This window comes from Gallus gallus, chromosome 5, assembly GCF_016699485.2.
Source record: "Gallus gallus isolate bGalGal1 chromosome 5, bGalGal1.mat.broiler.GRCg7b, whole genome shotgun sequence".
NCBI classification, from domain to species: domain Eukaryota; kingdom Metazoa; phylum Chordata; class Aves; order Galliformes; family Phasianidae; genus Gallus; species Gallus gallus.
The window spans coordinates 57,610,136-57,625,208 of NC_052536.1; the positions used below are offsets into that span (position 1 = coordinate 57,610,136).

The 15,073-nt window shown below is 48.8% G+C and overlaps 1 protein-coding gene across 8 annotated transcripts in view; it reads right to left on the minus strand.

Annotated features, from left to right (window-relative positions):
• MAP4K5 (mitogen-activated protein kinase kinase kinase kinase 5) overlaps positions 1-12,094 on the minus strand; it is a 59,691-nt gene extending 47,597 nt beyond the window's left edge. For all 8 annotated transcript variants that reach the window (XM_046942603.1, XM_015276745.4, XM_046942601.1 and 5 more), the window contains exons 1-2: positions 12,025-12,094; positions 11,671-11,893 (exon numbers count right to left, since the gene is read on the minus strand). In XM_046942603.1, the coding sequence (XP_046798559.1) occupies positions 11,671-11,769 (99 nt within the window). In that variant the 5' untranslated portion in view covers positions 11,770-11,893; positions 12,025-12,094. The remainder of the gene's footprint in view (positions 1-11,670; positions 11,894-12,024) is intronic.
• Between the last annotated feature and the right edge of the window lie 2,979 nt (positions 12,095-15,073).

A 15,073-nucleotide genomic window follows, 5' to 3' on the forward strand; every position in this document is an offset into this window, starting at 1 on the left:
TTACAAAACAGTACCTAAGAGCACCTTCTTATTTTCAGAGCTCCTTCTCTTCTAGGAGGCAGAAACAGCCAAAAGGCAATTGTTCACTCTGCAATTTTCCAGCTGGATCTTTAATGGAGAGTGGTACCAGGCTCTTTTATGGGGAGAAGGCACAGAGGCTCTCAGAAGCCACTTCCCTAACAGAGACTTTACAGATTCAGCACCCTGAAAGAGAACCATCTCTCACAGCCATCACCACAGCGCTTTCCAGAATAAACTAAGAATAAAGATTCACATGCTAATTGTACTTGTGTCACTGAGTGTCACTGCAGCAGCACTACCAGCACAGCCATCGCCATTTCTTCTCCCAGAGAACGGTCAGGCACTGCAATGGGCTGCCCAGGAAGGTGGTGGGCTCACCATCCCTGGAGGTGTTCAAGATACATTTTGATGTTGTACTGAGGGACATGGTTTGATAGGACATGGGGGAATGGTTTTAAACTGAGACAGGGGAGGTTTAGGTTGGAGATGAGGAGGAAGTTTTTCCCCCAGAGGGTGGTGACGCACTGAACAGGTTGCCCAAGGAGGCTGTGGATGCCCCATCCCTGCAGGCATTCAAGGCCAGGCTGGATGTGGCTCTGGGTAGCCTGGGCTGCTGGTTGGCGACCCTGCACATAGCAGGGGGCTGGAATGGGATGAGCACTGTGCTCCTTTGCAACCCAGGCCATTCTAGGATTCTGTGATTCTATGGTTTGATGGGGAACTGTTGGTGATAGGTGGTCGGTTTGACCGGATGATCTTGGAGGTCTTTTTCAGCCTTGGTGACTCTATGGTCCTGTGACTTCAGATACTTTCCTACTGAAGGCCAATCAAGCAACAAGGGATTAGAAGCTCATTAACGACATCAGGCCAACTTCTTTTATTCCTGCACAGAAAACAGGCCCAGGATGTATACCAGCAAACTGCCTTTCCAGCTCTGCCACAGACCTCAGCAGCCACAAAACATTCAATTCTCATTCCTACCAATCACTGCTGAAGGACAAAGACCTATGGCAATGTGGGTAACAACAGCACCAAAGCAAAGCTCGGTGCACATCTTAGCAGCATTCAGAAGGAAAAAATAACGCCACCAAAAAGCAGCCCTATGCTTCCAAGTTGGTTATTCTCCTTGTGATCCTCCTATGAAATTTTCTTGGCAGACCATTGTTTGCAAATATTTGGCACAATCCTTCCAAAATTGAAAAGCTAAAGCTAGAAATAGACCCTGACCACAAAAGTGCTATTTAGCAACTAATGCAGCACAAGAGATAGAAAACAAATACCACGTGAGAGGGGAGAAAAAGAGGGAAAAAAAGGCAAATTTTGATGCTGTTGGAGCAAAAGCAAAATAACAAACACAACTTCTCAAGTCACAACAGTGTGAGTAAGATTGTTTTGGGAAGCTCATAGAAATAGCTTACCCTCCTGCAGAACAACAGACATTGGTGAGCACGTAAGGTGACACAAACCAAAGCGTGCCCATGAAGCTATGGATATACTTAGAACTGTGCAGACATGGCTAACAGCTTCAATGGCTGGGGTGTAAGTAGGGGGAAATTAGGAATAAATAAATAATAAATAAAGATATCTTCAGACATATCATTAAAGTACACACCGAGATGGAAGTTAAAAGGGTTTCTGACATAAAAGGGTTATAAAGGGGTTGAAAGCACATATCAAGACACAGGAAAAAAAATTCCCTCCAATTTTACGGATTATAAATTCAAGTAACATTAAAAGACTGCACATTTTATAGCTGCAAGGGCATTTCTTTACTCCTTAGAGATGAAAGAACTCAGGATGTGTAATCCAAAATATGCAAAGGAGAGCAAGAGAGGAATCAGAGAGCTGTACTGATGGAGCTCGCAGCCTCTCAGCATCCCCACCAAGCCAAGGCAGCACCATTAACCCCACTTCATACATTAGAAACACACTAATATCATACATTAGATAGACACCAATATCATTTGTTTCAGCAAAGCTCTGAGAAATGTCCAAACTTGCCCATAGCAAGGACAGAACTGCCAAGCACTACTCAAGAAATCAATGATTCTGGTCCAAAGCTCTTGACCGTGCATTCCCATCACAAAAATAAACCAACAAAACCCAAACATCTGCTTTCTAGACTAGGAGGAAAGCATGGTTTTGAAGGGGAAAGCAATCTGTAAGCCACTCTGTTCTTCTGCAGGATCAAGCCTTCTGAAGCACGGGCACAAATCCTCATTGATTCCTTTTCTTTATTGTCATTTATCTGACTCAACATAGAGCAATGCAGGCGAAAGACACAGATTTCAGCAGCAAAATCGAATGCCAGCATTGTTCTTCTGTGAGTGCCTCCTTAAATTTCAGTTCCTCAAAGATACACCAACAGTGAGAGAACCAGGAGGAACCACACGAAGTTGGCTGCATGAAGCAGACAGATCTGAGTGCTTTGTTTGGTGCTGTCACTAAATAAAACAGTGACCAGAATGGATGGAATGAATAAAAAAGAAGCCACATAAAGCAAAGAAAATAAAAGAAAACAAGGTAAAAGAAAGGTTAAGTCCAAGAGATGTCTTGTACTTGCATTGAGTGCAGAGAGGAAATACGATCTGGAATAAAGTGGAAGTGTATCTTCCTGGATTTCACAGCTACCTTATCCCTTCACACCTTACTTTAGCCCAAAATGAAGGTTTGGGTGTTTGTTTGGGTATTTTTTTTTTCATTTTTCAAGTTTTAAATTGCTTCCTTGACTTGGACTCATCCACTCATGCAAATGAAGCAACCAGAAAAGAAGAAACGAGCATTTTTGACAGCTAATTCTACAGCTGTCTAACTCTAGTTTCACTTCAGCAGCCCTGTTCCAACCCCCCAGGCCACTGACCTCCCCAGCTCACTTGCTCTTTAAAACATGGACAGGAAATAATGTACACACTATGGAAGTTACAATATTACAATAAATTAGGCCTTATGATTTAATTTGCATTTTAAAGAAGGAATTTGCTTCCCCAATTTTAATGCAGTTGAAAACATTTTCCATCTCGTTATCCCTCTTTGTTTCATTACGTATGCAAAGTTCCCCCTTGGCATGAAGTTCCCAGGATATCCCCAGTTGGAAGAGACACACAAGGATCAGCCCAGCTCCTGACCTACTGTATCTCAGCACTAACTCAGCTGCCACACGCATGCATCCCCAGCACCCTTCTTGTCCTAAGAACACTCTGGTGGAGGGCTGACGATCTGCATGCCTGCTCAAGGGATGGAACAAGATAAGATCCCCATGAAGCTAGAACAAGAAGATCCAAAAAGCAGACCTGTAAATCAAAACAGATCCCAGCCACGTCCTTAAACAGAAAGCCAAAGTTGTCACATGTAATATCACACTTGCTATAAGGTATCCTGAAGACATGATGTACCCTGCAAGTGTATTCCACCTGCAGGAAGCTTAAGATATCCAAACTGCCCTTCTCTGCACAAAGCCACAGGAGACTGAACTCACAGTCAAAGGGCAACCACGCAGGGATCACATGCAAATTCCACTTTGGGCTGCCCTCAGCCAAGGAAAATGATGCGCACGGGTGAAGTAATGAAATCAGAAACCATGAGAGAGTAGGAGGGCCAAAGCCGTCACGTCAAGATGAACTCAGAGCCCACTGAGACTGCACTGCATCGGAGCTGTCGAGGACACAGCTGGCCCCACACCTTCCCCATGGCAAACCCAGCGCCTGGCTGACACGCAGCATTCCCCGCTGGCTGCCGGAAGCACTGAGGCTCCTAGAAATAGAGGCAGCAGCTGCTTCAACTCCCTCCCAAGTTCATCACTTCGTCGTTTCATGGAGGAAAGCCACAGCCCGCTGCTCTCCTCCTCCCAGACTCGTCCCCCAGAAGTGACCTTTGCTGCTCAACCCGGCACAGCCCATCTCAGGACATCCCGGTCCATGAGCTAGACAAATCTCAGCATCTGCAGAATAAGAGACAAAATCTCTGTTTCTGTACCCTAAAAAGGCAATCAGTTGTGGCTGCTGAAGTGACAGCAGATGATGAAGCTCAAACCTCCCTCTCCATCCTCAGAGCTCTGCCCCCAGTTTGGCACTGGGAGGAAATGTGAAACCAGGATCTGCCGACAAGAAATGTTTGGCAAAGTTTTAAAGGCATTATGCTAATGAAAGTGCTACTCAATTGCTCCTACAGTGATTTATGTCTCTTCACAATTATCCAAGCAGTCGACTGTCACAACTCAAACAGTGCTTTGAATTTTAACACTGATGTGCCTGAACCTCTGATTTGCCTTCCTCCTGCACTTCACCAAGGCCAGGCTGGATGTGGCTCTGGGCAGCCTGGGCTGCTGGTTGGTGACCCTGCACATAGCAGGGGGTTGGAACTGGATGAGCACTGTGGTCTTTTCAACCCAGGCCATTCTAGGATTCCATGATTCATGCTGACCAGGTATTTTGGCTATGCAGACATGCTCAGCACACCCCAGAAACCCTCGGGAAGTGCTGATATGACAGAAGTGATGCCCACGGTATGCAGCCTGATTCAACTGCCTGCCTTCACAGTACCCTGCTGTTATCCTCATCCCAGCAGTGGAAACTGCCCTCCTAAGGCAGGGAGCATTTCACATGTCTTCTTCAAAAGAAAAAGGCATCTCAGACACCTTAAATTAACTCCTACCCCCCTCTGAGAGCCCAGCATGTACTGCTAGCAACACAGCAAACACTCTCCCTTTTACCCCCTGCAGGTTAAACTCATCACAAGAAAAAAATTCAATTACTGCTGTTTTCACACTCTCCATAAACACAGCACAAACACCTGACACTCACACTTTAACTCTTTACTGCTTATCTTCCGTCAAGATTGATGAGTAAATCCTTGGGAGGTTAACATTCATCCGTTATCTCAACACTGTTCTCTATCAGCCAACAGCCATACACGTAGCTGAGAGCAGAACAGAACCACAGCTTCTTGGAGTGGATCGTCAAATTAAAGGTAATATTTGGCTTTACCATCTCTCAGCCTTTGCTGTTCCTTCTCACTGACTTTTGGAGGTAACTGCACAGTGTACAACTCAGCATGCATAAGGCTCCTTGGGCTGCACGCTGGCACTGCAGGTTGCTGAAAAATACCAAACACAGAACTCCAGATACTCCAAGTAGGGCATTAATGTGATAAATGGATAAACCATCCAGAGTAAGTTCATCTGTTCTGCACCTAATTAGAAAGGGAGAGAGCTGTCAAACAGCCTCTTGGCAGAGAGAGCCACAATTTATCTCTTTAGCACATATAGCCAGAATAAACTTGAATATACATAACTTACACCTAAACACACATTTCTGCATTTCTACTTAGGGGGAAGAAATGATGCCCTTAATGCTGCATGGGAGTAAAGCAAGTACAAGGGGGTAACACCAATAAAGACAACAGAGCCCTGCAAAGACCACTCTGTGAGTAGGAACAGCAGCTGTCTCTCTGGAGCACCTCAGTGTTCACATTTCAGCAGGTCCAAATCCAGCTGTGTACAGCTGAAAATATGCTTCATGCAACCAGAGAGAAGACATCAGCCTTCTGCCCAATGCCCCGCTCCCACCTTTTTAATGCTTCTGTGAGGATAAGGCTCCTTCGAAGCCCTTTGCCTGGGACTTGGCAGGGCCAGGAGCACCCACTGAACAGATTAGTCTCCAGACCAAGCCCTGACTGGATGTGGGCAGGAAGCAATTCCTGGCTCACCTACAGTGTGGGGGACAGCCCACAGACACAGAGTGGGGTCTTCCATTCGCCACCCTGGGCTCTTTGAGGGGCAGGGATGGTCCTTGCAGGCTCTATCCATTGTGCTGGATAAAATCAGTAACTCTTGGGTAAAGGAATTTCAAAAGATGAAGTGCAAAATGGAAAACTCCCAGCACTAAATGCAGAATTTCTTCCTCAAATTAAGCGAGGAGCTCTCAACAGCTCAGTCCTCTGTGCGACAGAGCACTCCTGCAGGACAACGTGGGAAGAGGCGAGCCTGGAGCTCAAAATGATGGCACCAGGCAGAGCACTACCCAGCAGACGGAGACAGCAATTTCACAGAGTTGGTTATGTGGGAATGGGGAAAGTATCCTGCCCTTCTCACTGAGCTTTTACTGAAATCCCAGAACGGGCTCACAATCATGGAAACTGCCATAAACCACAAATCAAAGGTCCACCAAACCTTGCAAGTGTCCTAATCAGTAGGAAGCCTTCCAAAACTTGGAGAGAATTTGAAGTATTCTGATCCTTTGAAGAAATACAAAACCTGAGATCCTAACAAAATGGCAAAGAAAATCTCTGAGCAACTTTTATGTATCCAGAGACCGACCCATTTTGCATTGTTCACACACGGAATCGCCGTCTGTTGATGCTGCCTCTTCTCTTCATTCACAGCTGTAACCAAGAAGCAAGGTGCCAAACATGAATAAAGGTAGCGAGCATGTCTGTTTTCCCAGCTGCAGGGTGGGCGACAGTTGCTGGTGTCAGCCAAAAAAACTGGCAAACTCCATGCTGGCCTTGTGAACAGGAAAAGCTGCTCTACTAGACACAGCTGATCTGCACAGCTGTGTCACACACCTCTCCTGATGCAACCTGGAAACTCTCAGCCACCTCTTGCTACAAGCCTTCACCCAGAGGGTGGTGACGCACTGAACAGGTTGCCCAAGGAAGCTGTGGATGCCCCATCCCTGCAGGCATTCAAGGCCAGGCTGGATGTGGCTCTGGGCAGCCTGGGCTGCTGGTTGGCGACCCTGCACATAGCAGGGGGTTGGAATTGGATGAGCATTGTGCTCCTTTGCAACCCAGGCCATTCTGGGATTCTATGAAGTCCTGGGCACATTCAAAGTTATCCATATGAGCTGGCGCTAAAAACAACTACTGTATCCCTGGAGATGAAGCTGAAGTAGATACTGGTGTGAAAATACAACAATCTTTCACCTGTTCCTCCTTCTCAGAGATTTCCTCTGCTCTTGTGGTGTCTCAAAGGGGATGTAGAAACCACACCATGCACTTGAAAGAGAGCTCTGGGGTGGAAGGCAGAAAGGCACGGCCCATATAAAGCACCTCCGGTGTTCCAGACTGCTCTGCAGAAACGTGTGCAGCACACAAGGACTGAACCAACACGCCCTCGTTCCCTCCTTCCTGTGCACATCCACAAGACACTACAGCCTCCCTGGATTGTTCCATAAATAAATGAGAAAAAAACCAAAATCACCCACCCAGCAGACTGTCTCCTGAAGGACAAGCACAAGATAGCAACGCTGCAGCAGAAGGCTACACCAGAACCAAGGCTGGTGCCACTGGGACATTAAATCCAACAGAACAGGCTCTCAGCTCCCCTATGACTTAAGAGATGTGTTAGTGCAAGGCAAACAATGCATATAATCCTTGAAGACAAGTGCTGTCAGCACGCTTAACATTGTTTCCTACACCACCATTTGCTACAGAAACTACTGCTGGCACCAGCAGTTGCCTTTCTGGATGCAGCCCTGGTACAGCTGACAGAAGCATACTGAAAGCTGCTGCCACACTTCCTTCAGCTCCTCTCCTCTGATACCTGGGAGGACAACTCTTCAAAAAGACAAAGAAGAGAGACCAGACTATTCCAAGCTTTTCACAATCAGGGAAGATATTTCAACCCAAACAGCTTTGAATGTTACACAATAAAGATGTTTATTAAGAAGAAATCAAAGATTACAAATGGAAAAGGCTTCCCCCGGTTCCCAAATATCCTAAAAGTGGGTGTCAACAAGCCACTGAGGAACTCAGTCCTCAGCACTGTGTGTATGCTGTATACACACCTATCTATACTGACTGCATCCAGAAGAGAAGGATGCATCTTCCCAGAAGGAAACATCTACAACAGCAGGAAGAAACTCAGCAGCAGCTGGTCTGATGCCATTCTAAACACCCTTCACATGGAAAAACAAAAGCATGCAGACTTCACGCACACCTCCAGCAAACACAGCTAACTGTAAGCTTGGAGATGGACAGGAAGAGAGGAATATCCCTGTGTGACAAAGACTTACGGTGATTTATACGTGTAAGCAATGTGTGTGCACCAGGAAGAGAAGCACAGAATCAGGGACAGCCAATCCAGTTGGTCTGTAGCTGCAAAAATGTATTCCTACAAAGTCTGAAGTACCTGACTAAAATCTACCAGAGCCATAATGGTGCACTGGCAGTGAAACAAAGCTGTAGCACTCCACTTCTCATCTGCTGACTTGGAAAAGCAAAATGTTTTAACACAAAAGTTAAAGACAAACTTTTGTCCTGTTTTAATAGCGAGGAAAAGTATCTGCCTGAGTGGATCCAACTTCATTGCTCAGTATCTCCCTGCAGCAGTCAGAGAGCAGCGTCAGAACAACAGAGGGTACTTCTGAGTTAATGCCATTAAGTGGTGCAGGAGATTAAAAAGCACCCCTGGAGAATAAGAAAAAGAGCAGAGGGAAGGGGAAGGAATGAAACTTCTGTGATATTTACTAAAAATGTGTCTCCTTTACAGGCATTTTCTGCTATTAATTTGGTACATTTGTCTTCCACAGCTTCAGCCAAACCAGAGCATTCAAAAACACTGCTCACATCAACCATCCTTCTGCTCCCCTTCTTCAATATTGAAGATTAGCCCAAACTCTGGGGCGCCTGTATGAGACTCCACACAAAGCAAAGCCTTGCTTAGCTGGGGGAGAATGGGACAGAGGAGACAGCAGGTGGAAGCAGGACTCACACGATAGTGGATGGCTTCCATTTCCCTTCTGTGTCTAAGGGGTGATTTGCAGACGTGGTTCAGCTTTCTGCAGTATGACACCAGCCAGCTGGATAGCTTCTGCATTAACCACATGCAGTGTCTATTCCAGTACCACCACACAGGAACACGACCCAGCTTACAGCGTTTCTTAAATACTGCTTGTATACGAGCAAAGTGGGCAAACAGAAATCTGGCTGGGAAAGCCAAATGAAGACCTCACCTTTGCAGAGCTCAGAGGTATGATGCTGAGGCTCAGAAGGCTCAGAACTATATGACTGGAAGTAAGGGGGAAAAATACCATTATCAAGTTATTGAGATCCACTGAGCACCCATCTCCATTACTATAACCTCTTTCAGAAGTCAGCAATTCAAGATATGCCTAATGCAGTGCTTTGAGAGAAATTATTCCAGTGGGTTTGTATCAGCTTAATAACAAAGTCCTCTAATACGAAGTAAAGAAAGGCCTTCCCAGCACAGATGGAACAATGATTGCACCAGGATTTTAATGAAGAGTGCACTCCCACGACTGGTAGGCCCAAACTTGGATCCAATTCCACTGGCTGTGAATAGATAAGAAAATGTTTATTTAAGGATGGTTTCCCCCCCCCCCCTGAAATGCATTTTGGGGAATAAATATTAAAACAACACCAACAATCCAGCACTTATGAGCGCCCTACAAGCAACCATTGTGTGCCATGTGACAGAGAAAAAAACCACCAAGACTAAGAAAACACATTCTAGTTTTAAGCATCCATAGTAGTTACGAGAAGCAAAGGGGGCAGGAGATTTTTAGAAAGGCCTTAAGTATGTTTCTGTAACCTAATAGTGAACACAAATATTTGCTTAACCCCCGCCTTCGACTTCCAGAAAAGAACTAATTACTCTGACAGCTACCAAATGCCCCAAGAAGAATTTGAGGCACGAACCACCACCACCAAAAAGCAACAGAGGAAGAGACAGAGCTCCCACCATCAGAAGGGCTGCCCCATTTTGGCATCCTAAAGCCAGCTGTGCTGAAGACACCGGTGACTCACTATAGCGATGGAGCAGAGGAACCGCTTGAAGAGGTGAGAGGAAAATTCCATGTTAATTTAAGAGCGCTCTAACAAACCTTGTCTGGGCTCTGAAACATCACAACAATCAGACATCGACTAAGAAACGCTTCCCATAAACACTGCTGACTGCGCTCAGGGAGCCATCTGTGCTAAGAGCCCTCCCATGGACACAGAAAACTTGAAGTACGATGTTTATACATCAACTGCTTTCAAGAAAAGAAGTTTACCTTAGATAGTTTTAAAATGAACACAACATCAATGGCTTTTAAAAATGAAGCTGGCTTTGCATATTTGCCATAACAGCCTGCGCCATCCCATTCAGTATTCCCTTGACACAGTTCCTCCCCGTTTGCAAGGCTCTATGAAAACAAAGCACACACCAGTGACCTACAAACAGATGCAGGCTCCCTAACTACTTTAAACTCATTAACTTCACACTTCGTTTAGAGGTGTAACAATGCCATCCGAGGCTCTGATTTCCATTTCTCAGGTTGTACTAGGAGAGGGTTTATCACTGAGACCCCTGCAGAACAGAAGCATGCTTATCAAGACGCAAAGAGAGGAGGGTTTGGGAAGGGGGGGGTGTTATTTACAGGGCACAGCGCAGGGTCCTGCATCCAGCCAGCTCCGGAACCGGAAGCTATAGGACATGTCAGCACAGCTCTCCACTCACTAGCAGGATAATGAGAAGCAGAATCCGTCTCTTTTTTTGCACTAGGAGCAAAGGGATGACACAGATCACATCCCTGTGACACAGCCAGTTGCTTCTCACCACGCTGCCCTACGCTATACCCAGCAGACCAGCTGAAGGCATGCCATGCTTTAGATTTATGAAACCTGAGACGTCCTTTCCAAGTATTATGGGCCAGATTTCTCAGCAAAGAAGTCATAGAATCATAGAATCACAAGGCTGGAAAGGACCTCCAGTCCATCCATCCTCCTATTACCATTGCTACCACAAGCTACTAAACCATATCTCGGAGCTCCTCAGTCAACTGATTTGTGCACAGCACACTAAGGAAGAAGGCAAATACCCATTACCATGAAAACAAAATAGTTAAAAATAACTCCCCGAGGCCATCAGCAACCATTTCAAAGGGGGATGAGAATGAGATCCAACTATAAAGCTGCAGTTTGAAGATCAGCATACAGCCCTCCCCAGGCACGCAGCAATTACTGGCACCTTTCATGTGGCACAGCCAAGCACCTCTGCTCCTAAGTTCGGTCACACCAGGCCTATCTCGTGTACAATCAGCAACATTATGAAGTACAACATCACAGCCATTCTGCCCATGGAGTTCAGAGATTCGGACTGCTGACACACAAGCCAAACAGAAAGGGCTCAGAGAGTCATCATCAAATGGTTGGGTTGGAAGGGACCCAAAGGCCATCTGGGTCCCCCCCGTGGGCTGGGCGCCCCCAGCTCAGGCTGCCCAGGGCCCCATCCGTGGCCTCGGGCACCTCCAGGGATGGGCACCCACAGCTCTGGGCAGTCTGAGAAAGGCTACAGAAGGAACGTGGGCCGCCCACGCCTCCGTGGCTGTAACTGTTTGAGCAGCACCCGCCGGCTTTCAGCGCCAGCCCAGCGGTGAGCTCCAGCTCTGCTCCAGCTTCCGAAGAGCTTTAATCTGCTTCTGCTTTTTGCTGCTATTATTAACCCCGGGGATAACCTCGCGCCCTGTTAATCAGGTGCTCGAAGCGATGCGCTCCCCGAGCAGGTAAATGCCCTCCGCCTTCAGCCACGGGCGAAGCACCGCCCGCAGCGCTCCGAGCGGGGCCTGGAGACGCCTCGCCGGGTGCGGGGAGCCGCCGTCCCGTCCCAGAGCCGGGAGAAGGGGCCGGGCCCAGGCGGGCGGCCCTTACCTTGTACACGTCGCCGTAGGTGCCGCTGCCCACGCGCTGGATCAGCTCGTAGTCCTGCTGCGGGTTCCGCCGCATGATGTCCCCGCTCGGCCGCTCCATGGCGGCGGGGCCCGCGGGCCGCCCTCCGCTCCGGGCTGCTGCTTAGCGCGGCCGCCGGCCCTCGGCCCTCATGGCTGCGGCGCCGGGAAGTGCCTCCCCTCCCGGGGAGGGGTCTCGGCCGCGGCTGACAAAACAAAGGGAGGAGAAGGGGCGCTGGGAACGTCCGTTGTCCACGGGGCAGCGGGGAGGGGGTCCCGGCCCTGAGCGGCTCGGCGGCCCTCCGCAGCCAGGCCGGCCTGCCCTGCCCTGCCCTACCTGCGCGGCCCTTTGTCCCGGCGCTGAGGGAACGCCGCGCTGCCGCCTCCTTCCTCCTCCCTTCTCCTCCTTCCTGCTCCCGCCGCGGCCCCACGCACGCACCGCGCCGGGACGGGACGAGACGGGACGGCACAGCGCCTCCGCAACTCCGCAGCGCCACAGCGCGGCGGAATCCGAACCCGCGGCCCTCCGCGACAGCCGCCGCCTCCGCCCCGCGGCGCGCTTTCACGGCGCCCGCCCTCACAGCGCTGCGCTGCACGGAGCGGCCGGCGGGGCGAGCGGCGTGATCCTCCGCATTGCTCTGCCCTGCCCTGCGCTGAGGAGGCCGCGTCTGGAGCGCTGGGCCCCCAGCTGCAGGCAGACGGGGAAGTGCTGCAGAGATGGCAGGGGTGCGGGGCGCATCCCGCGGGGACAGGCTGAGAGCCCCGGGGCTGTGCGCCTGGAGGAGAGAAGGCTGAGGGGGTTCTGATGGATGCACGTCAATATCCAGAGTGCGGGAGTCAAATCAGTAAGGGCAGTGTATTGCCTCCTTCAGGGAAAACAGGGCTGAGGAGTGGTGCCGTCTGTCAGACAGGGCTGTGGTGCGGCAGGAGGCCGCGCTGTCTGTGGGCTGCAGCTGGAGCCTGGCTGGCTGCAGGACCAGAGGTGGTGGCCTCAAGCTGCACCAGGGGAGGGTTGGGTTGGATTGTTACTTCCAGCAAAGCAGTCGAACGCCTGAGTAAAACCCACCCGTGGGCTCCGAGATGGCAGCTGGATGATTTAATGGAGCAAAGCGCCCAGACATGGAGCAGGAATGCTGGGATCCGCAGCGGTACCGCCGCCCAGTCAAACCATTAAGGCCTACAGAAGGGGGTGTGAGTTCTGAGGTGCAAAAAATACCACATACTCAACGCAGGAAATACGTTTGCAGAAGCCTGGTAGGATGAATGAAATGGATGCCAGATGTATGGGCCTTTTGGTGCTCGGGCCTCTTCGGCAGGCAGGCAGCCCAACTGGGCCCGACGCATTGACAAAGCAGCCCGGTGCAGCTCCCCAGCTTAAAATGGAGTCTGTTTTTAGCTTACCACAGCACATTTGGGAACGCCACGTGCGACTACCTGAAACCGCACCGCTGATTGCGTCAGCTTTTCCTTCCAAACACGGGCTCTCCAGCATAACTCATTAGGATTACTGCACCGTTTGAGGTTGAACTCAAAGGCTGCATCTGCTGACGCTCAGGAATTGCACAGTCACGTCTGATTTTATTGGGCTTTGATTTATGGGCTCATTGGAAACGGTGCTTTGCAGGAGCGGGCTCCAAATGTAAACTGCCTTGCTTCCAGAGAGGCAGGGAAGCACGTGACTGCCAACTTAAAGAGATTCACATTTCATTTCCCCTTGTACTCTGGAAGCTTTCTACATCCTGTATGTTCTCTCCAACATAAATACGTAAGTTTTCCTGAACACCCAGCAAATAAAGAAAAGAAAGAAACTATTTACCCTTCAGGGGGCTGTATTTCCTCTGGCGATATTCAACAAAACAATTACCTCTCCCCTAGAAATTAGCTTCCTGCACTCCTGATAGCGAGCTGTTTGTGTCCTTTTTTCCCCCCCTCTTCCTCAGCTGAATGTTTGAACACCCCTTTTCATTTTACAGGCTTCCTGCTCCCATCAAGCCGTCAGGTGACAGCACAGGAAAGGCCGTTTCATTTTCCAGTAGCAGATGGTGCATTAAGACTTGGCCTCCTACAGCACTTTGTGGATCCAAGAGCTATGCAGTGTAATGCAAGAGCTCTTCCATAGACCACAGTTTTGTTCTTGCTGGGTTACCCTTCGCATCACACCTGGAGGCTTGGAGCACATCTGGAGCATGTTGCCCGTGTTGTGAGCTCCGAGGCTGCCTTATGATCTGTGCTTTGTTCCACCATCCCAGCTGGGTCTCAGTCCCTCCTGGAAGCACCACTGGAAAGTGTAAATCAGTAACAGCAGCACCGAGTGTATTGATAGAGCCATTCTATGACTGCAAGAATGGGGGTAAGAGAGATGTACAAAGTGTTCAGTCCAAGATGTGATGTGACACTGCACCCTCCCAGGCACAGCCTCTTGAGCACGTGTCCGTCTCCATTCTGCATTTACCACCCGAAACCACATTGCTCTGCTGGTGAAGCGCATTGAGGAATGTGCTTTTATGCAGCATCGTTCATCTGGATGGGTCCCAGCCCTACGAGGAATGTTGAGTGGTTTTACATAAGGCATTACGTAGGATTAGAGAATGTGATCTGTTTGCATTGTAGTCTTGAGGGGAAGAACAGCAAAGGTTATTTTAATGAGATTTGGCTGGTAACAGTCGATGCAAAGCTGCACCAATTTCTGGCTGAACAACATTATAAAAGTGCTTTTTAAAGCAGCACAGGGTGCTGGGCATGTGAACAGCTGATCACTCTCGGGTAGGAAACGGAGCTGTGAAACATCAGCACTCAGAAAAAGAAATCGGCCCCCCTTCTCATGAGATTGCCAAAGCGTCTTTAATTTCACATTGTTTAACGATCTCACACTGAAGGTGTTCAGAACTCTTCTGCAAGATTGCTTTGTGGTTGTGGTGCATTTGACTACTAAAATAGATCAGATGCACAGCAACAAGGAAGCCAAAGGCACTGAAATCAGCAACAAGGCCTGCGGCTTTCCTCCTCACTGATTCATGCCATGCACTCTATTTTACATCAGACTTCATTGTTGAGGAGACAAAGTAGGCTCTCAACAAATGCTGCAGCTTTTTCCCTATGGGATTTTTATTTTTATTTTTTTAAGTTTGTGGTTTGGGTTTTTCACATTGCTTTTCCTCTCTGATGAAACATATGCTTTTGCTACAACACGTCTCCCTGCTGCCACGAGCCAAGGGCTTTCCTGCAGGGTAGGACTGAGGGAGATATCCACCCATTGCCCTATTCCTGGAGATGCCCAAGGCCAGTTGGATGGGGCCCTAGGCAGGGCGGTTGGAACTAGGTGATCTTTGAGGTCCCTTCCAACCCAAGCCATTCTGTGATTCTGTGACATAGGAGAGGAGCTACTT